This window comes from Canis lupus, chromosome 25 (genome assembly GCF_011100685.1).
Source record: "Canis lupus familiaris isolate Mischka breed German Shepherd chromosome 25, alternate assembly UU_Cfam_GSD_1.0, whole genome shotgun sequence".
Classification (NCBI taxonomy): Eukaryota; Metazoa; Chordata; class Mammalia; order Carnivora; family Canidae; genus Canis; species Canis lupus.
The window spans coordinates 48,250,847-48,271,411 of NC_049246.1; the positions used below are offsets into that span (position 1 = coordinate 48,250,847).

At 47.9% G+C, this 20,565-nt stretch overlaps 1 protein-coding gene across 1 annotated transcript in view; it reads right to left on the reverse strand.

Moving 5' to 3' along the window:
* Positions 1-2,963: 2,963 nt before the first annotated feature.
* The window catches only part of COL6A3 (collagen type VI alpha 3 chain), an 80,160-nt gene continuing 62,558 nt past the window's right edge, over positions 2,964-20,565 (reverse strand). The window contains 7 exon segments of the mRNA NM_001103215.1: positions 2,964-3,004; positions 3,668-3,832; positions 12,584-12,670; positions 13,765-14,029; positions 15,382-15,778; positions 18,161-18,263; positions 19,506-20,204. Of these exon segments, the coding sequence (NP_001096685.1) occupies positions 2,964-3,004; positions 3,668-3,832; positions 12,584-12,670; positions 13,765-14,029; positions 15,382-15,778; positions 18,161-18,263; positions 19,506-20,204 (1,757 nt within the window).

A 20,565-nucleotide genomic window follows, 5' to 3' on the forward strand; every position in this document is an offset into this window, starting at 1 on the left:
GCCCTGATCCCATACGACCCATGTCCTTGTGAGAAGACAGCCATGTGCACACGGGGGCAGAATCGGGGGGAGGCAGCTGCAAGCCCCGGGGTCGCCAGAAAGCCAAGAAGCAAGACCGGGTTTCCTGCAGATTTCCGGGGAGCACGGCCCTGCCAACTCCTTGATTTTGGACGTGCAGCCCCCAAAGCTGTGAGAGTCCAGCTCTGTCGCTGTAGCTGCCGAGCCCGTGGTCACCGCCTACAGCAGCCCCGGCGACGGCCCACCTCGCACCCGGGCCCAGGGATCTCCCCTCCCCAGTCCCCACTGCAAACCTTCTTGCCCCCATGCATGACCTCGGCTTGCACACAGCTTGAGGGGAGGTGCAGGCGTATTTACAAGGAAAAGGGGCTGTTCCCCCGGGGGCGGGGAACTTTGGGGGCGCTGTCCCTGAGAACATCGCAGAGTGCACATTCCCCCCACCCCACCCCAGGCTGAACATGCACTTGAAGGGCATTTGTGACCATCGCCGAGCTCTGTGTAAGTCCCCTGGGCTGGCCTTATCTTCAAAAGGGGCCCTTAAAGAGGAGGGGGTGTCAGAGTGACCTCAAGGGCAGAGAGAGCCCCTGGGAAGGAAGGGTTGCTCACCCCCAGTAGGGAAGGGGAGAGGAACCCCACAGGGCTCCTGTGCAGGATGCAGCAGTCGTGTCTGGGGGGCACCCTGATGGTGAGAGCATCTGAGGAGTTCCCGAAGCTTTTTGGTTACTCAGAAGCTCCCCTGATGTCCAAGCAGGCTCTCAGTCCCAAAGAAGGCAGGTAAACTCACTTCCCCGATGTCCTATGAAATCCTGAGTCATCCCTCAAATTTCTGCCAATTCCCCATGGGGGAGGGGGGTTGGGGGAGCTCCTGCAACCACCCCGTCCTTCCCCTTCTCTGTCTCCGCGCTACCTTGACATGGCCACAAAGCTCAGTTCTTCCCCCGCTTTCTAGGCAGATGGGCCACCCTGAGTTCATTTTGAGAATTTAGAAATTTCACCCAAAGATCTGGGTGGAAGTCACAGGGAGTGGATCACAGGGGGCTCGGCACACTCTCTGACCTCCTGTCTTTCCACTCCGTAGATGGACTGACGGACACATCCCCATCCTACATAAGGCGGGGCTGCCCATGCCCAAGGTCCCTGCATCTGTCGGGAGCATTTGTCAGAGCAGGTGTGTCACTAACGCAGCCTCTCTCCTAAGTAGGCTTCAGATGCCACCTAAACATGTATTTATTTATGTGTTACTTCTTTTATTTCTTTTTTCTTTTTTTTTTTTTTTTTTTTTTTTTTTAGGATTTTACGTGTTTATTTGAGCGTGAGACCACAAGCAGGGGGAGGGAGAGGGAGAAGCAGACTCCCCGCTGAGCAAGGAGCCCGGCGTGGGGCTCGGAGTCAGGACCTGGGGATCACGACCTGAGCCGTGGGCAGGTGCTTCATCAATGGAGCCACCCAGCGCCCGCTCTTGTGTTACTTCTGAAGATGGGAGGAAAAGGTCTTTAAGGAAATAAATAAATAAATAAATAAATAAATAAATAAATAAATAAATAAGTAAGTAATTTTGCACTTGGTCTTTGAGACTATAGAAAAGGGCTAGTGTTTCCTGGCCAATGGTTTCTCATCTCTCAGCCACCGTGGGGCGGGAGCAAACCCAACCCTGGGAAACATGACTAAGAAGAAGCAGGTAGTTATTCTGTATGTTGGCAAATTGAACACCAATAAAAAATAAATTTATTATTAAAAAAAATAAAACAAAATTACAATACCAATATCACTCCTAAAAATAAAACTATTAACAGAGGAAAAGGGTTAAAAAAAATAAGAAGAAGCAGGTAAAGAGCCCATGGCTGTGGGTTCAACCAGAAGGTAGAGCACAGGATAAAAGCCACCTGGTTCTGAAGATCACAAAGATTCCAGAAAGGGTCCTAAGCTGGGAAGGCGACCCACCGCGTCCCAGAGCCCTGCAGGGCCAGGGGGCTGAGCCCCGGTCTCCCCTCACTCCCTGATGGAGCAGAGTCCCCTGTCCGCCCTGGGAACAAAAGGATAGATGCCAGGCTGGGCCCCACTCCCCTGGGCCGGGGGTCATCGTGACAGCAGGTGCTATTATAGGGAAACAAGACAGCCAGTCACACCAAACCCATGACACTTTCAATATACTTTATTAAAAAGTTTCTTTGTATAAATTTCCTAAAATTTTTAAAATTAAAATTAATCACCCTCCCCCGCCCCGCACAAAAAAAAATAATAAACCACAACACACAACATTAGAGGAATGCCAAAAATATTCTCTATTATGACTTTCTTTTTTTTTTCATTCTTTAATGAAGGCATTGGTCTCACAACAGTGCACAAAGATGAAGGGATTTTTGCTTCCTTCTAACTGGGTCATTTGTCAGAGGCTTTGGAAAAGGAAAAATCGGCTTGAAGTCTAATCTGGGAACTGGGGAGGGTGGGGTGGCGGCGGGAATTGAAAAGCGGGACTCTTGTTTGTTCCCCATGCGAGGCTTTCCACCTAACGTCGTGCCTACTGGAGAGGGAAGGGATGAACCAAGCAGAAGCATACAGAGCCGCGGTGAGTGGGGAGTCCTATTCTAGACCTTGCGCTCGCCCCAAAGTGGCATAGTGTGAAACTCCGGGGTGGGGAGGCAGGGGCCGGGGGGCGGGTCTGAGTTTATAGAAATGTTCACATAAACACCAGCAGTGGGTAACTATTACACAACGTTCAAAGTATACGATATAACTGCCTGGAGACGGAGAGCACGGAGTCCACAGACACATTTAGCACCATATCGATAGGTCATGCTGCAGATCGGTTCCTCCCAAGTTCGAGGGCAAATCAAAGCAGGAAATGGAACAGTGCGCGGATGTCTATACCCAGAGCTTCTACAGAGACGACTCGCCACGGCTGACTCCTTCTTCTTCAAGAGGTATGTGGTCCCGGTCGGCCACGCTTAGGTCCCCATGGCAGCGATGACCCCGGGGTTGACGAGCGCTGAGCGTCGGTGGAGGGGCAGGCCGGGGCGGGGGGGGGGGGGTGAGAGAGAAGTGCAGGGTGATATTATTGATGGAAAAGGATGCAGCATTTCTTACCACAACTGTCCCGCGGCCTCTGGGTTTCCCCCCTAACCTTGCTTTTCTGCTGAGTGCCTTGCGTGGCCCCCCTGGTTCTCCCTGGCCATGGGTCTGGGGCCTTGTGGGCAGTCTGAGCCTGTCTGCTGCCTCGCCTGGCCCCCGGGCCTTTGCACACACTGCGCTTTCCCTGGGCTCTCAGGGAGGCCGCCCTTACCACATCAGCAGTCAGGCTGCCCAACGTCACGGAGATCATGGGTGGCCCCTGTGCCAACATTAGTATCACTCAAAGCGTGATCATTTAACGATGAAGAGGGAGGGATAGCTGGGCCCTGTGTTTCTTGGTCGGCAAGAATCCAAGTATTACAGGGATGTTTTTAGGAAATGATACTAGTTCAGAAAATGAATTTCCTGTGTTCTTTTTGAGTATCTTCCTTCTCTAAAGACACCACCGACCTCCTCTGTCATCTCTCTCTCTCTCGTAATCATCGTCGTTCAACTATCTTAACCGAGGTGCATAGTCGGCCCGGATCGCTTCTCTGATTTCGCAAAAGCAGCAAACACCAAAGAAGAATCAGCCACTTACCAGGAGTGCAAACCGTTTCACATTCTTTCTGTGAATCGAATCTGTTTTCGTTGCCGCTGCAACCTCCGTACCAGAATCTCATGCAGCTTTTCGTCTCCACGTCGTAGTACCATTTTAACATGAATTTCCTGCACGTGCCTTCTTCTTTGGGCAACTTGCATATGTCTTTAATGACAGGAGGAGGAAAGAGCGTTTATGAGGACATGCTAGGGACCTCACCCCCAGCGCATGGGGCTGGAGGTCTCAACACAAGGCTGTCAGGACGAGGAGGAGGAGAGTTCCGAGGAGGGAACCCCTCTTGGCCTCCCCGAGGCCCCCATCTCTGCCCTTGCACCATGGGGTGCACCTGATTCTCACCCACAGCAATAATACAACCACCTCCATGGCAGGAGCTCACCAACCTCCCTCCGATCCCAAACGCCAGCCATCGTTATTGGATAATTTCAGGTAAAATGAGCTACATAGCTTCCCTTTCCGGTCCCAGGGCCATCTGCCTTCCGGTACTTTCAATATGAACACCCCAGCGAAGAAACTGCAACTCAAAGCTATGGCGCTCTCTACTCCTCCGCAAAATAGCAGCTGTGTTCTCTCAGAATATAGCTCACAAATGAGGCCGCCCATTTCACCACGAGCCGAGCAGATGGGAAATAAAAGTTAAAGTGGAAAAGAGAGATCCTTTTTGAGTGTGTGCATCTGCGTGCACGAGTGTGTGTCTGTGTGTAGCTGAGGGCCTTCAAGAGCAGCCAAGTTAAACAAGTAAGTAAAAGAAGTGTCGCCACTGATAAAAAACCCACGACGGCAAAAATGTCACAGAGCAAAGCTATTTTGAAGACACAGAAGCATTCTTTTTCCAGTTAAGGAAGTTTATGTTTTCAATGCATACTTCTGATGCAGCCCAGCTGCAAAGCAAAAGCCACGCTCTCTCCATGATGCCTGGAAAGAAAAGTTTACAGGCCTTCCACGATAAAAAAAAAAAAAAAAAACAGCTCTGTTTACAGAGTTTTCTGGCAAACTCTAGATCATGCTGGGAAAGAGAGGCATTAATGTCAACCATTATCTGAAAGCTTGAAAACTGGGAACCTTCCTCCGACAGAACTCTCTGGAGTGGACGACGCTACAAGTTTATGGGAGCGGCCAACATGCTCTCCCTGCGCACGGCTGACATCTCCATGGGCCTTTGCCCCTATTCACGTGGGCGGCTCACAGTTGCAGAAGCGGTGAGTGTCTGCAGATCTGTTACACCAAGAAGTAAAAGGAAACCAAAGCCTTCCGCTAGAGAACCAAAGCTTGGGTCAACTGTCAGGCACCAGACGCAGACGTACAGAGGACTGAGGCTCAGAATTGACCTAACACACTCCATGATCATGTGGGGAGGCCATCACCCAGGCACAGAGACTGGGCCGCCTCCTCCCCCTGGTATCTCCTCAGTGCTGACACTCTCAGAAGCCCAGAAAGCTAGAGGCCCTACCAAGAGCCTTTGGAAGGACCAGTGGAGCCAGAATAAAATGATGGCAATTCACAAAAATAACTTTTTTCCCTTCAAATGTGCCAATAACTGAAGGAACATGCCTGGGTCTCAAGAAATGTCATACAAGGGACTGAGAAAGGCAAAATTATTCAACCACCAAAACTGACTCTTTGTTTGCCGGTGGGTTCCCATTTTAGTGTGAAGCTCAAGCCAAATGGTTGCCTCATCCCCTCTCTTTCTGCCCCCAAGCATCCCCCACATGGCTCATGTTCGTCCTATCTTTGTTGCAAAAGCTCTCAGTCCTGGCCACTTGTGTTTAGCTATTTCATTCCCACTCCTCCGTGTTCTCCAGAAATGGACATGGGAAGACTTCCCAGACCTGAGGACACACAACCTGGAGGCTGCCCTGTGGAAGGACACTCTGCACCCTGAATGGGTGGCTTTTCCAGCTTCCTAGGAATTGCACCTTAACTGTCCAGCATCAAACTATTGCTCTTGCATTCCAAACCCTATATGCCAATGACAGTCGCTGCTAAGGCCCTGTAGCTCCTACTAACCATGACCCAAGGGCGCTGGCACTGTGGACACCCAGATATTTGTTAGACCAAGAAAAACATATTAACGAGGGCCCCACACTGTTAAAAGACCAAAATGTAGGATTCTTCATTTTTAAGAAAGAAAACGGGAGGCTTGGTCCTTAAGAAGCCTTGTAGTTTTAAACTCCCATCATCTTCATTTCTGAAACGCATCGTGTAGACTGGACTCACCAAAGCTGTGTCTATGCTGAAACAACCATTAATTTTAAAGACATAAAAATCAAAATATTTTGTTTCCAAAGAAGTGTGGTTGGACAGACATCATGGAGCTCTTCCCCAGGACAAGTCTTTGGACACAACAGTAGCTCATGTTCTCACTCCAAAATGGGCTTGAGCCCGGAGTCCTCTCCAATGTGAGAGGAGGGTCTGGCTGCACATGCACTAATTTTCTCCTCCTTATACTGAGAACCCAAGAGGAGCCAAAAGGACAATAAAGAGTGAAATTTATCAATAACATTTTCTGATTCACTTTTGCCCCAAATAACAATGTAAGTACGTTTCATCTTAAAATATAGACTTGGGGGCTGCCTCATTCCAACCACCAATGGGTGAAACTTTCTGTCCAAATAGTGATTGGTCACTGGGCACCAGTGAGCATCCACACACAAGACATCTGGAAAACCCTGCCAGGTAATCCCACCTGTTCACAGAAGCCCCAGGAGCCAACCTAGGAGTCCTAGAACAGCAGCCATGGGGTGGAAGGCACCCTAGGAAACACGGTCTATTTTTGTAATGGCAACGTGTGTGTGTGCACACGTGTATGTGCAAGCCCACGTGTCAGATCCGTGGAAGAATCAAGAGGGATATTCATTGGGTCATTACTGGTGGTCATCAGTGCTGCAACCATGGGAATCACATTTTCTTAGGTTTTCCTGTGTGTTCCGGGTCCTCCACAATGAATATCTAGGATATTACTCTTTGAAACAGAAAACGTATTCCATTGGAAAATGTTGCCTATTTTTATAGTTTCAGGTTTCTATAGTGTCTAAGGGCAGCATTTTAGAAGTTATCAGTCTGGACATTTCCCAAGCCAACAAGTGATCAGTATTTAAGTGCTTCCTTGAGCAAAACTGGTGTGTTTGATGGGGCGGGGGCAGGTGTTTATGCTACAATTGTAAATACGCTTCTCATAGATTTAAGGGTTTTAAACACAAGAAGGTTTAACGGTCTTCAGACCCAGCATTGTTGATATGGAATCAGGTGCTTCCGGCCGCAGAAGCAGGTACAATTTGCCTGGATGAATGAATGCCTGAGTCTACATTTTGAGCATCAACTGACTCAAAAGGTACCAAGGAAACTTTATTTTAAATGTAGTTGCAGTTAGGTTTGAGAGCCTTTGCTTTTTTTTTACATCTTGGCTCGTAGATTTTTATTTTTCACAATTAAAAAAAAAAAAAAAAAAGGCAAACACCCTGTGAGGCTCATCATGACCCAAACACTGCCATGGATATAGACACATTCTCACATGGTAACAAGCACACAGCCTTGCGGATAGCTATTTCTCTTTTACCAAGCAGAGAACATATTTCTAGCTATTTAATTAACCTCAATCTGTGAGGTTAAATTAGTTCTAAATGACCGTTGACATAAAGTCAACTGTTTTTCCCTATTATATCATTTTGTGCTAGCCAATGGGATAGAGTAGGACACAGCCAACCAAATACTGTATTTCCTCAGATCTAAGATACCTTCATTTTATTGTGCACTATTATTTTATATCCTGTTAAATAGGACAAAACACTGTCAATAAGCCATGACGTGTCATCAATTTTGAGTCACACTTCAATTTCAGAAGCGTTACAAGGGCAAAATAGTGAATCCTAGAATCAAGAAAATAAGTAAAACATTTAAGAACTTCCTTCCTTCAGAGCTATGCAGTTGACTCAGTAATGCCTGTCCCAAAGTGGTCATTTCCACAGATTATTAATTTCTAGAATAAGTAAAAGAGAATGTTACACACTTGGTTAGTCATCTGGGCTCTCTTCTGCATTGAAACTTTTCTCCAACTCATACGGGTAAGCCAGTAATTTAGGATTCGCTTTGTAATATCGGAAAAAGTAAATATCCTGAGTAAGAAGAATTTTGCGTTATTTAGAAACTTCAGAGTCCTGCCTTTAGTACTAACATGCATTGAAAATATCTATCCAAGTCTTCTTTAGTGAGAAATGGGGAGGAGAGAGATGTGCCAAAAACCTAAAGCCAAAATGAGCAATTCTGTAGCATTCCCAAAGCTAGCCGCCACAAAGTGTGATACCAACACGACTGGCACACTCAATGCGTTTTAAAGGCTGTGAAAATTGCCGAAAAGATTGGTTTAATGGTTGCTAACTGCCCTTAGGGGCAGCAAGTGCATCATAGAAAAGTGGATGTGATTCTTTTAGATCCTGAGGAAAGCATAAAGTGGGATGGGATTTTTTGGAATGTGGGGATTTTTTTTTGTTTGTTTGTTTTGCTGAAGAAAATACAAGTATTAACCATTTAAAACGGAATCATGTAATATTGCAAAGCCTGGGATCCTGAGTGATGAGTAATGATGCCGTGGCTCTGTCACCATAATCAGTCTTCACCTCAAAGTCTAGACTTTACTGCTACACCACAGCTCCATGCTGAGCAGGGCCAGGCCTTACTTGGGGGACAAATAATCCCCTCGCTAGCCCCCCTCCCATTATGTGTCTGTATCAAAGAAGTGTCTGATAAAGAAATATCTGTTAATCATAATTTCAAAATAGTCCAACATTAATCCATGCCGACAAAAAGTTTTAAAACGGCTCCTTCTTCTTTCCCTCCACCAGATGACACAGATGGGGAGCTTTTCATTTTATGGGATTTTGTTCACAAATGAAACACTGATTCAAACACTGGTCGCCGTGATTTCTAAATCCAAAATGCTAAGCTATAACAAAATACAATTCCTTAAGGGAGAATCAAACTCCAGAAAATCTTTTGTTCATGGAGTTTAAAAAGAAAAAAAAAAAAAAGGCAAGGAAAAGTATCTAACATTTAATCCTGGGACAGGGACACATCTCTGTAACTATAAACCAGGTTTCTAATTAACTGGTACTGCAGAAAATAACAGAAATTAAACTGCACTCAAATCTACAGAGAAAAACTAACTTTTAAAGTGAATTTTGCCTGCATTGTCTAGAAAATACATATTTGGAGAAATACTGCAGAGTATGGTAATTGATACTTGGATGCAAAATACACAAGCAACTACTGAATATGAAGGCAGTATATTTTTTGAAGTTACTGAATAAAGTGATTCGTGGTCGCTCTTTTCTACCTGCAAAAATATGAATATTATAGAAATGTTCTTCCCCCTGGGGGACATTTCCTAAAATAACTTAATTATAGCAGGGAGGTGGGGGAGAGGGACGAGGTTGAGAGGGAGGGGAAGCTTTCCTCTCCTGATTCTGAATCCTGATTCCAGTATGAGGTTTAAACATTTTAAAGTAAATATCTAATTGATTTCCTTCAAAAAGAGCTCTCAAAAAATGGTGTGTGTGCACACGTGCACGTGCACACGCCATACACTTACACTGCATATGTTCATTGAGAAAAATGTGTATGAAGGGCCTTCTCCAGTAAAGCCCTGATTTGTTACTGTGGGACAAGGGGTGGTGATTGATTTTGCAGGGTCTTATTCTTGAGCACTGGGTGTTCTCTATGCAAATGATGAATGACCTCTACCTCTGAAACTAATGATTTACTACATGTTGGCTAATTGGATTTAAATTTCTTTTTTAAAAAAAAGAGCAAGTTATGTCCTGACACTCATTTGAACCACCAGCTGGGAAATACACAGCTATGCATGTGTACACATGGGGGTGGGAGCAGGGGCACACACAGGGGTACACACTACGATGCTCTGCAGGTCTGCACACAGAGGAGGGTGAAAGAGCTGCTAAGTCCTGGGCTTGAGGTTATGTAGTGACCACAATAAGGGAGAAAGGTTAGAATCATCTGCATCTGACTCCATGTAGCCATGAAAGACTCACAAGCCCCAACAAAAACCCTTTTCTCGGCCACATGGTGAGAGGAGACCCAGTGTTAGAGGTCTGGACTAAAAGGACTTTTCCTAACTGTGAACCTATGACTCAGCCTTAAACAACAAACATAACAGCCCAGCCAGATTCTTATCTGAAGAATTGAATGATTAAGAATTCAATCATTCTTTAATGATTATGTTGTTTATATTAAAGAAACACTGTTTATAGATTTGTGTCCAGACCACACATAAGAAAATCAGAAACATCCCTAAATCTCACCATGGAACTTACTCTTAGCCATTTTCTCTCAACGAATCACCGGATTCGCAGGAATTTCACATTCCTTACAACCCTGTGAGCGGTAAAATTCCATGGAGTGGGGGAAACAATAGACAGATTTCAGTGACTTTGAAGGTAGAACTTCACTATTTCTTAGTGAAAGGGACCATAAGGGAAAGGAGGGGAACTGAGTGGGAAAAATCAGAGAGGGAGACAAACCATGAGAGACCTCTAACTCTGGGAAACACAAAGGGTTGCAGAAGGGGAGGTGGGCGGGAGGATGGGGTGACTGGGTGACGGGCACTGAGGAGGGCACGTGATGGGATGAGCACTGGGTGTTATACTATGTTGTACTATATGTTGGCAAATCGAACTTAAATAAAAACAAATGAAAAACAATTTTTTTAATTAAAAAAAAATAAAAGCCTAGTATTTCATCTGTCCTGACCCATATCTTTGGGGAAATCCTAGTGGGTTCTTTGCAGCTTCCCTCTGAGCTCAAGAACCAAGTTAGGAACCCAGTCCTTGTGGAGGTGATTCGGGAAGAGAGCCAGTGGGGGTAGGGAACGTGGGGGTGGGGGTAGGGGAGGGGGTGTTGGGGCAGGGTGGGGGAGTGGGAAAATGAGTTAGAAGCTGCACATGTCCCAGCACAGGGGACAAAGGCTCATCCACGGGCTCATGATGCTGGACTCAGAAGACTGCTTAAGTGCAGAGATCGAAGCGACAGAGGCTTGGGTATCTTCTCCATCCCAAACCCTACTTCCATTTTGTTAGCTTGAGTTGGAAATTAGAACATTAAAGGTTTTTAGAAAATCTTTTTACACTATTCCTAACAAATTCAAGTTTCATTATCCAATCTACCTTGAATTCCGGAATGGTTCCCATAAATTCATATCAAGAGAGGGGAATCCCCTGTTTTTCTGTCAATCTTTCCAATGGGAAGGCTGCGAGGGTTTGAAAAACACATGGCTGTCTCTACCACAGGTCAGTTCCCAAACTTGTTTCCAAAAGCGAATGAATGATGTGAGAAGTGATTCGTTTGCTTACAGTAATTGCACAGCTACGTGTTGAGCAGTTTCACGTTCCCTGCATTGACTTAATTGCTTTGCTTCTAGTAACTCCTGATGCCACATGTCAGGATGGGTTGCAACCGAACTAAGGAATGATAGACAGACACAGGGACAGATGGACACAGACAGAGAGATACAGTACAGATACACATCAGACAGAGATAACAAACATCAACGTACACACACACACGGCTGGGGGGGACGTCCACTCATGGAATAAGCCATCCAAGCAACAGAGAAGGTTCTCTTCAGAAACAACAAAAAGAATCAAGAGGCCTTTCCTCCCAAGTGGCCACCAAGAGATGGGTGTGTGGAGTCAGAAATCCTCCGATTTCGTGTAAACAGAGATGAGATAGGACACGGTCTCCACTAAAAAAAAGGGGGTAAGATGGAGAAACAGACATCATTTTTGAAACTGACAGAGGAAAGAGCAAAACGAGGAATCGTCACAAATGGCTGGGGAAGCAGGGTGCCTTCGCTTCTGACAACGTGGACGGCACCGAGAAAGCACAGGGCTTTCAAATCCAGCATCAAAGCGGCGAGCCTCAGCAAAACTCAGCAAATGCCTTTTATCAGAGCCAGTTACAGAAATAAACACCATAAAGAGGCATGCCTTCCTTCTCCGGACAGAGGCCAAGACATCACAGACTGGGACTTGTCCCCCGAGGTGCAACCCTTCAGCACTGGGCTCTATAAAGCAATACGATGCGTAGGTGCCCACGGAATTTTGACTTTGGAAATTAGTGCCAACGCCTTTTGCAGAACATTCATCAGCAAAGCGCACCGACGGTATCAACAGTCAATGTCTCGTGGGCGAACAATCTAAGCCCACGCTCTGCCGAGTGAGCGGGTTGAGGTCACACAGAGCCGCAGAGTCCCACGGCCCAGGAACACAAGCGTGCGACAGCGGTGAGTGCCAGGAACAGGTGTGACTGGTCGCTGATTGAAATGGGCACACACCCAGCTCAGGCACACAGACGGGGGGTGGGGTGGGGTACGACAGACTGATCCAGGGTGTGTGCCTAGGGGATTGAGACCAGAACATCCATCCCGAGGGTCACCTCCAAACCCACGTATGTCATGGGCTCTGATCTGTGTTGCTTTGTGTTCTTGTAAGCAGTTATTATTAGACTAAGCCACTGAGGGGATGAATCCGGACGCTTCCAGCATCACAAGCCACAAATTGACTCTAGCCCCAAAAGGAGGCACAGGGGAATCTGATCAACAGGCACATGAATTCCTGGTTCCGGCCCCAAAGCAAAACCCATCCGGTTTTCCTTGAGAGTCTGGTAACAGGAAAGGAAAATCGCCTTTTACAACTTGGGACTCAGGCAGGACAAGACCACGTTGGACCCCAAAGCGCCAACTGGGAATTTGCCCGTAGAAGTCAGGCTTGCCTGAGAATTAGAAACCTCAGCGGATGACCCAGAATCCAGGCTTCGAGGGCTTGCAAACGTCTGGAAGGGTGCTCTCTTAGTGCCCGACCTAACACCTTCACGACTCACCTGTCTCACCGCCAGCCAACGGCTCTGTGCTCACCATTAGATTGACAGTTGAACTAGAAGCCAACCTTGCTTGTGAAGGTGGAGGTTGAGCTTTCTCTATAAAAGAAAAATACATAGGACTAGTAGGAAACACAGAAATTAAAGGGCTTAGGAATTCTGAGGGACCGAGGCAAGCTGCCTTCCTGGGTTAAGAGCTCACACGTAAGGGTGAGCCACGGACACACGGAGTCCCACAAAGTCTCTACAGACACCACTAACTTCTATCGTCTGCAAGTTCCATTCATCTCAACAAGCGAATGGGGGAAATCTCTGAACTTTGAACAAATCCTCTCATTTGCCACATAACCTCTCCTGCTGCTCATCCAGGCAAATGGAGCCCTGGGGGCGGAAGGGTCTTTGCACTCGGGTCGGCATGGATTACGTGGTGACTGGCGGGCATTCCCTTTCCTCAAGCAGGGCTCCTTGATCTGAATTCCACGGGCCCGGGGAGGAAGGCATGTGAGGCCTCCTCATCATCCCAGGAGCAGCCTGGGTCTAGAAGGACGCACGGTGGGGGAATCGGGGAGAGAATCAGGGGGTGTGAGTAATTAACGGAGACCGCAGGTGCACGTGGGAACAGATGCCAGGCTCCAAGGCCGCAGAGGAGCCAGGGGGACATCGGGCCACGGAGGGCAGGGTCCCAGCACGGTGGACCCGGGAGGGGAATGCGGATGCCCTGCGTGCAGCGGCTGTGGACACCTCTGGCCATGGGGTGGTGAGGCCGCACGGACTCCTCGGTTACTCTCGGAGAAGCCAGCGACCCTCGGTGGTGTTTTCTGCTCACCCAACGCGGAGACATACTTCAGAAACACGGTCTTGGTGGGCAGTGGAGACCCCAGCCAGGGCCCACGGACGTCCTTCCTTCTCTCGGAGAAGGGGATGCATGCAGGCCACGTGGATTTGGCTTCCTGCCTAGGGGACCCTGGGACCCCGAGGGCAGGGCAGCAGTTCACGAGGAATCCCGCCTTCCACCGCGCTCCCTTGTGAAACCAGGTGTCACCGAAACACCCGGGACATGGCCTTAACCGTGTCCTTGCAGGTTAACCTTGTCCACAGGTCAATTCAACGGCCAGGAAGCCCGCCCTTTCTGTCCCACCAGCTGTCGCACGTGGCAGTCAGTGCCGACTGCTGGGGGCTGACCGTGTACTCACTTGTGCTGAAGCTTCCTTGGTAGACGGCCCTGGCCTGCGCCCGCAAGTAGCACACCACCGCCACGTGGTACGTGTGGCCGGCGAGCAGGCCCCCGATGGCGCGCTCCGTGGCCGAGAGGTTCTGCCGCAGAACCAGGGACTGGTCGTGGGCCGAGGTGACGGTGAGGTCGTAAAAGTAAGGACTGGGGGGCTCGGGCCTCTCCCAGTGCAGTTTGGCGCTGTTCTCGGTGATGTCGGACACCCGGACCTCTCGGGTTGCCTTAGCTGCAAGACAGGTGGATGCAGAGGGCGGAGATAAGGCTCAAAGCCCCACAGGGCCGCGACACAGAGGTGACACCCAGCCACCCGAGGAGGAATCGGCAGGCAGGGGAGCGGAAATGAGGTGAGCGCGGGCAACTAACTTCTCGTTCGGGGAACGTCAGTATTGGAAGCGACCAACATCCACGCAACGTGGCCGTGCCTCGTCTCGTGACTGCTCAGCAAGGTGCAAAGCTATTTTCTTTTCTGTTGACAATCACCCCCAGTAAAGGAGAAACTTGGAAGGCATTGAAAGAAGAGCGAGCCCCACGATTTCAAATGTGTTAAGTCACGAGACTCTGGGCCCCGGCGGGAAATTCTTTCAAAGGAATCCCCGCCTCCTCTCTGTGCATCGAAGGAAGCCCATTGCCGCCTTTTCACAAACATGTACCTGCCGCCTGCACCTTTCCACGTGCCCTGTGACTCCCTGGTACGTTCCAGCGTCCGGAGGAAAGAACTAAATTACCAACTCTGGGTCTCGCGAAGCCCGGCTGCCCTCCTATCTAATTCGGTCCGGAAGGTGTTTTCGCCACGGGCAGTGTTAGCAAGAACTCGGTCTCAGGGGGCGGGGGTATCACCCAGGCTCTGACCTGCCAGCATGCTCAGCAGAGCACCCCACTAGGGCCCCATCCTATGGGAACCCCAACCCCAGGGTTTGGGACTTGGGGCTTGGGGCGGCATTGGGGGGAAGGAGGCATCAGGGGGAGGGAGATGCTTTGTGTGGAGCTCACCAGCCTCACAGAGGTAAGAGAAAGACTGCTTTCTAACAGGAAAAAAATAAATAAAATAAAATAAAATAAAATAAAATAAAATAAAATAAAATAAAACAAAACAAAACAAAACAAAACAAAACAAAATAAAATAAAATAAAATAATAAAATAAAATAAATAAAATAATAAAATAAAATAAAATAAAATAAAATAATAAAATAAAATAAAAGCAACGTTTGACAATTGTATGCCCTGACAGCACCTTCTCAAACACATCACCTAGATGTCTAAACCCCAGATTAGTGACTGTGTTCCAGCTGCTTTATAAACAGGCTCCTGGGGCACCTGGGTGGCTCCATGGTTGAGTGTCTGCCTTTGGCTCAGGGCGTGACCCTGGGGTCCCGGGATCGAGTCCCACATCAGGCTCCCCAGGGGGAGCCTGCTTCTCCCTCTGCCTGTGTCTCTGCCTCTCTCTGTGTGTCTCTCATGAATAGATAAATAAAATATTTAATAAATAAATAATAAATAAACAGGCTCCAGGGCACTGGCCCTGAACACAGGAAACGAGGATGTCCCCGGCTGGCAGCGCTATGCGTGCTTCTTACCCACGGGTTTCGAAGTGGCTGGCTTGGTGGCGGCCGGTTTGGCTCCCTGGGGCTTGGGGGCCTCGGGCTTGGCGGCCACCGGCCTGGCTGCAACGGGGGGTCTCACAGCTGCTGGCTTCGCTGCCACCGGCTTCGCTGCCGCTGGCTTCACCGCCACTGCAGGTTTGACCGTGGCCGTCTTTGTGGCCTCGGGCTTGGCGGCCTCGGGCTTGGCGGCCTCGGGCTTGGTGGCCACGGGTTTCGCGGCCATGGGTTTCGCGGCGGCCGGTTTGGGCGGGGCTGGCTTGGCTGCGGCCGGCTTTGAGGCCGGCAGGTTTACCACAGTTACTGGTTTCGTCGTGGTGGTCACTGGTTCTGTGGTGGTCATTGGCTTGGCTGTGGTCACTGGTTTGGATGTAGGACTTGAAGTAGCATTATTCGGAGTATTTCTGTTAAAACAAATTAAATACCGTATCAATCCATCCATCATTTTGCCTGCTCTAAAATTTACAAAAACACGCTCCCCATGAGCTATGTGAAATTGCTGCTCGATCAAAATGCATGCAGTAGTTTTTATATTTTGCATACAGCATTGCACATATTAAATTCCTTCCTTTTAGAATCTGTGCTGCAGCAAAGCACATAGGTAATAGAATCATTAAAAATGAAGCTTAGGGACGTCTGGGTGGCTCAGTGGTTGAGCGTCTGCCTTCAGCTCAGGGCATGATCCCGGGATCCTGGGATCGAGTCCCACATTGGGCTCCCTGCATGGAGACTGCTTCTCCCTCTGCCTGAGTCTCTACCTCTCTCTGAGTGTCTCTCATGAATAAATAAATACAATCTTTAAAAAAAATAAATGAATAATTTAAAAATGAAAAAAATAAAATAAAAATGAAGCCTCTAGTATAACTATAAATACACCTGACATCTTGTTTTTAATTTATAAAATATAATAAATGTTTTAATTTTTATAAACACAAACAATAATAAAATAATACTCAAACGACACCCTTAATTATAAAAAATGGCCAACTGAAACATATACACCCAAAATTAAATAAAGCCACCTAATAGCTACTCTCATTGTAAGAAAGTATCCACTCAATAAAATGTAGATCGGTGTGCTTCTAGCATCACCACCATGACCTGTGTCATCATAGCATTAATCATTCCCTCCCGGAGCGTATTGTGTATGTTTGTTGGTATTAATTTGGGGGTGAGGGTGTTTTGTGGTTTTGTTTTTTTTCACAATTTCTTGATCTGCTACAAATCCCTGAAAAGAACAGCAACATAATGAGACACAGCAGCACAGACTCAGCCCTCGTTCGCTTGTTGCCGAGACGCACCCTCATTCATTCTTAGGTCTGTCACGCTCTACGACTCCAGCAGCAAGTTTTCAACTTGGTGTCATAGAGCTTCAGATATTATGTTACGTCATTCATGTGGTTTCCCTAAGAATAAGGTTGAGGACAGGCCAGGGAATGTTTGAGAGGAATGACAACAAGAGTTAAGGCCAGGAAGAAAGAACCTCTGGACCTGGGTGACACAGGACACACCTCGCAGCCCCAGAAAGGGGCACAGTTCCCTCAGCTGTGATTGTCGGTCTGCCCGGCTGAGCATGGAGCCCGCCCTCCAAGGACACGGGCAAGGGCTGAAGGGCTTAGGGGTGAGACAGGGAGGCGGGCTCTCTGTCCCCACGCTGGAGGTCAGCCAGGAGTAAGCCACATACTCGTTTGTCAAGGATAATTCAAGTCCACATCTCCTCTAGGTGCTATCGTCAGAACCCTCTCCTACCCAAAGAGCATGGCAGTCTGTGGCACTCCCTTGGGAGTCTGGCACAGCGCCTGGACTCAGTTTCTGCCACCATGTCATCATCACCTAGCCCTCTGTCACACAGCCACACAGCCCTCCTCTCCGCTCCTGGAGTTGGCACCAGAGATGGAGCTGGGCCAGCATCCCTGTGAGTACAACTACCCCAGCCCCCACCTGCTCGTTAGCCTTTCTAGTAGAACATGCCCGGTGCCTCCTAGTGTCACCACCATCACCTGTGTCATCGTAGCACTAATTATTTTAAGATTTGGAATGCTTAATGTAGTCAATGTACTCAACCCTTCTGTGTGAGATCATTTCATACCAAGCGTAGTAGACACATGGCCCCAATTTCCCATCCTCTCCATTCCTGTGCCCTTCACAGTGTAATGTGATAGGGCCTCCTCTTGAGTCTAGCCCCCAACTCTTGAATTGGCCTGGCTGGCCATTGGATGTGCATTGGGCATGGAATGTGACAGGAGTAACAGCGTGCTGGTTCCAGCCTAGCCTCAAGAGGCCTCATGCCCTCGGACTTCTTTCATGGAACCCTGCCCATTCACCAGCGAGCAAACCTCCAACCCTGCCTCCTGGAGAATGAGAGGCCATGTGGAGCAGAGGTAAGCCAACCACTGAGACCTTCCCGACCACCATCCACTGTGGACAGGCCTCCGACCACAAACATATCTGTGAGCCCAGCAGGGACCAGAGGACTGCCCAGCTGAGCCCAAGCCAAAAAAAAAAAAAAAAAAAAAAAAAAAAAACCACACAGAACTGTAGATTAAATAAATCGTTGCTTTAAGCCACTAAATTTTGGATAGTTTGCTATGCAATAAAAGCAAATGGATACAACAGATGGAAAGAAATGCTCCATGTGACCTTTTGGAAGTCACAATTTCTGGATTTCAATGTCTTTACCTATAATGTTGGGCGTTGTCTGGAGGACCTCTGCACTCCCCCTACACTATACTTTCTAAGACAATCATTACAATACTTACAATTGTTTGTGACCAAACTTCACAGGATTCTTTGTCAGTTGGTCCCCTTGGAACCAATCGCACTGTTTCCTGATATCTGGGGACAAGTAAAAAGCATTTTCACCTGGAGAGAAACAGAGAAAAAAAAATTTAAGTGCATGTGAATCCCATGCAAATGAAGATTAATCTGCTGATGAGTTAAATGGCTCACACAGCAGGTGGTCCATAAATATTGGTTGAATTCACTCATTCCTCCAGACAAGCGGAATCTAGTCAATTTAAACATTAAGCACAATGGTACTTGAGCCACAAAGCATCTCCAGCCAAAATCCTCCATTTGGCAAAATTTGGGTGATTAGGTTGAAGGAAATGTTGACTCAGCGTAAGGGGGAGACAGGAACAGAAGATCAAGCACGGGGTTTAACAAGTTCCAAGCTCATGAACCTCAAACTGCAATCAAATTACTTTTAATGTTTTCTCAATGTTGTGTTTAATAGAACTTTTGTTTTTAATCTTTGGAAGGCAGCGATGGTGGCTCCCAGGTGAACTGGCTGGCTTACCTTGGCTTCATGGGTTTTCTCTAGCACTTTTGAGGGACAGACTTCCACACATGGGAACACTGTGTTCATGGTCCTCACCTTTCCCATGAATAATAAACTCTCTGTACACGCATGTTTGTTCCTATTGTCTAGATGTCTCTCGTTAGTTAGATAACTCGCCTGGTCTGACTTGGGGCTGTGCACTGGGCCAGGCTCTGAGCACAGGGTGAACAATGCACCTCTTCACGGACCATGCAGTCTACTGGGACCACGGACTCCAAAGGAATAACCAGCGGGCCATGAAATAGATACAGTAAGTAGCGCCCAGATTAACGATGAGAAAGCCCTGGAAGTGGGGTGCTTTCATGGTGACCAGGGGCAGCTATGGATATGTTTTGAAGGTGAAGGTGAGCATCCCAGGGAGGAGATTCACATTAACAAAGGCCCAAGAGTTTCCAAGTGTGGGGTTGTTGGCTAAGCCCAGGTCAACACACCTCCTTCTAGGAGCTTCCCCATCTATCATGTCATGCATAATACATATGCGCTGGATCCACTGTTCATTCTCAGAGACACACGGTCTATGGCTGGGAGGTGCTCAGTCAGATTTGGTTGAATCAGTGAGTAAACAGGGACAGGATCTCCTGCTGTGTGTTCACTGCCAACCCTGGCTCCTAAAATATGTCTAGGATATGGTAGGTATCAATATATGTGTGTTGAATGAACAAGTCAACATCAGCACACTAGATGTCTTTTCTGTGGCCCATGTCCCAGGTAACCCCAGGCAGAAAGCCCTGGCCCAGGCACACACTGTCCCATGTAGGACTTACTGCCAACGAAGGATGGTAACAACCTCCCAAAGCGCATCAGAGGCTCTTCGTTAAGCTCAGTCGGCTTATCCAATAGTTTGAAGAAGACGTCATTCGGCTCACTGGCGAAGCTGTACACCTCCTTGACGTTCACCTTCCTGCCAATGCCCAGAATCACGAAGAAATAACCTTTGCATTTGGCCTGCAAGATGACTCTATGGGCCTCTTCCAGCTGCTCCTTCTCCACCTCACCTGTCAGCATCAGAACTATGATTTTTAAGTCCCGTGGGTTGGGGGCGCTTTCAAAGACATTCTCTATAGTGTATTCAATGGCACTGCCCAGGTCCCTGGTCCCTTCCAGCTGTGTCATTCTTCTGCTGAGAAAGTCCACCAGCTTCTCCTTGGAGCCATAGTCAGTCAGGGAGAACTCCACCTTCACGGGCGGTAGGCTGGGATTCCCCAGGGACTCATAGGGCGCATGCTGCACAACTGCCACTCTGGCAAAGTGCTGAGAGGCCTTGGGGTCAGGGCTTATGTCCAGCTGCCTGACCAGGTACCCTATGTACTTCTTCATCTCATTGAACTGGAACAGAGAGGTGGACTCAGAGCTGTCTAAGATGAAAGCCATGTCGATGTCCACATCGCTGCCCGCTGCTCTCCTATCCCTGAAGGAAGGCTTCCAGTTGCCAAATCCACAGGCCGGGTCAATGTTGCAGATGTCTAGAAAAAAGCACGGTACCCCATTTATTCTGTGACCCCTCACAGTAAGATATTGTACATCAATGTGCTGGGAGTTGGGGGTAGTTGAAATCATCCCATAATATAGAAACCTACTTATAGCTTGCTGCCACTTTGTGGCCATATTTCAGTTTTCATCAGCTAACACTAAATGAAACAAATCAGTAAGCTAGAGTCCTTGTTAGTATACTATGGTATTGGCATTAAAAGAAGAGGAAAAGGAAGAGAATAAAGAGGAGGAACAGTGGGAGGAGGAGGGAGGACATAGGGGTAGGAGGAGTGGGGAGAAAGAAGGAAAAGAAAAGAGAAAAAAGAAAAGAAAAGAAAAAAGAAAAGAAAAGAA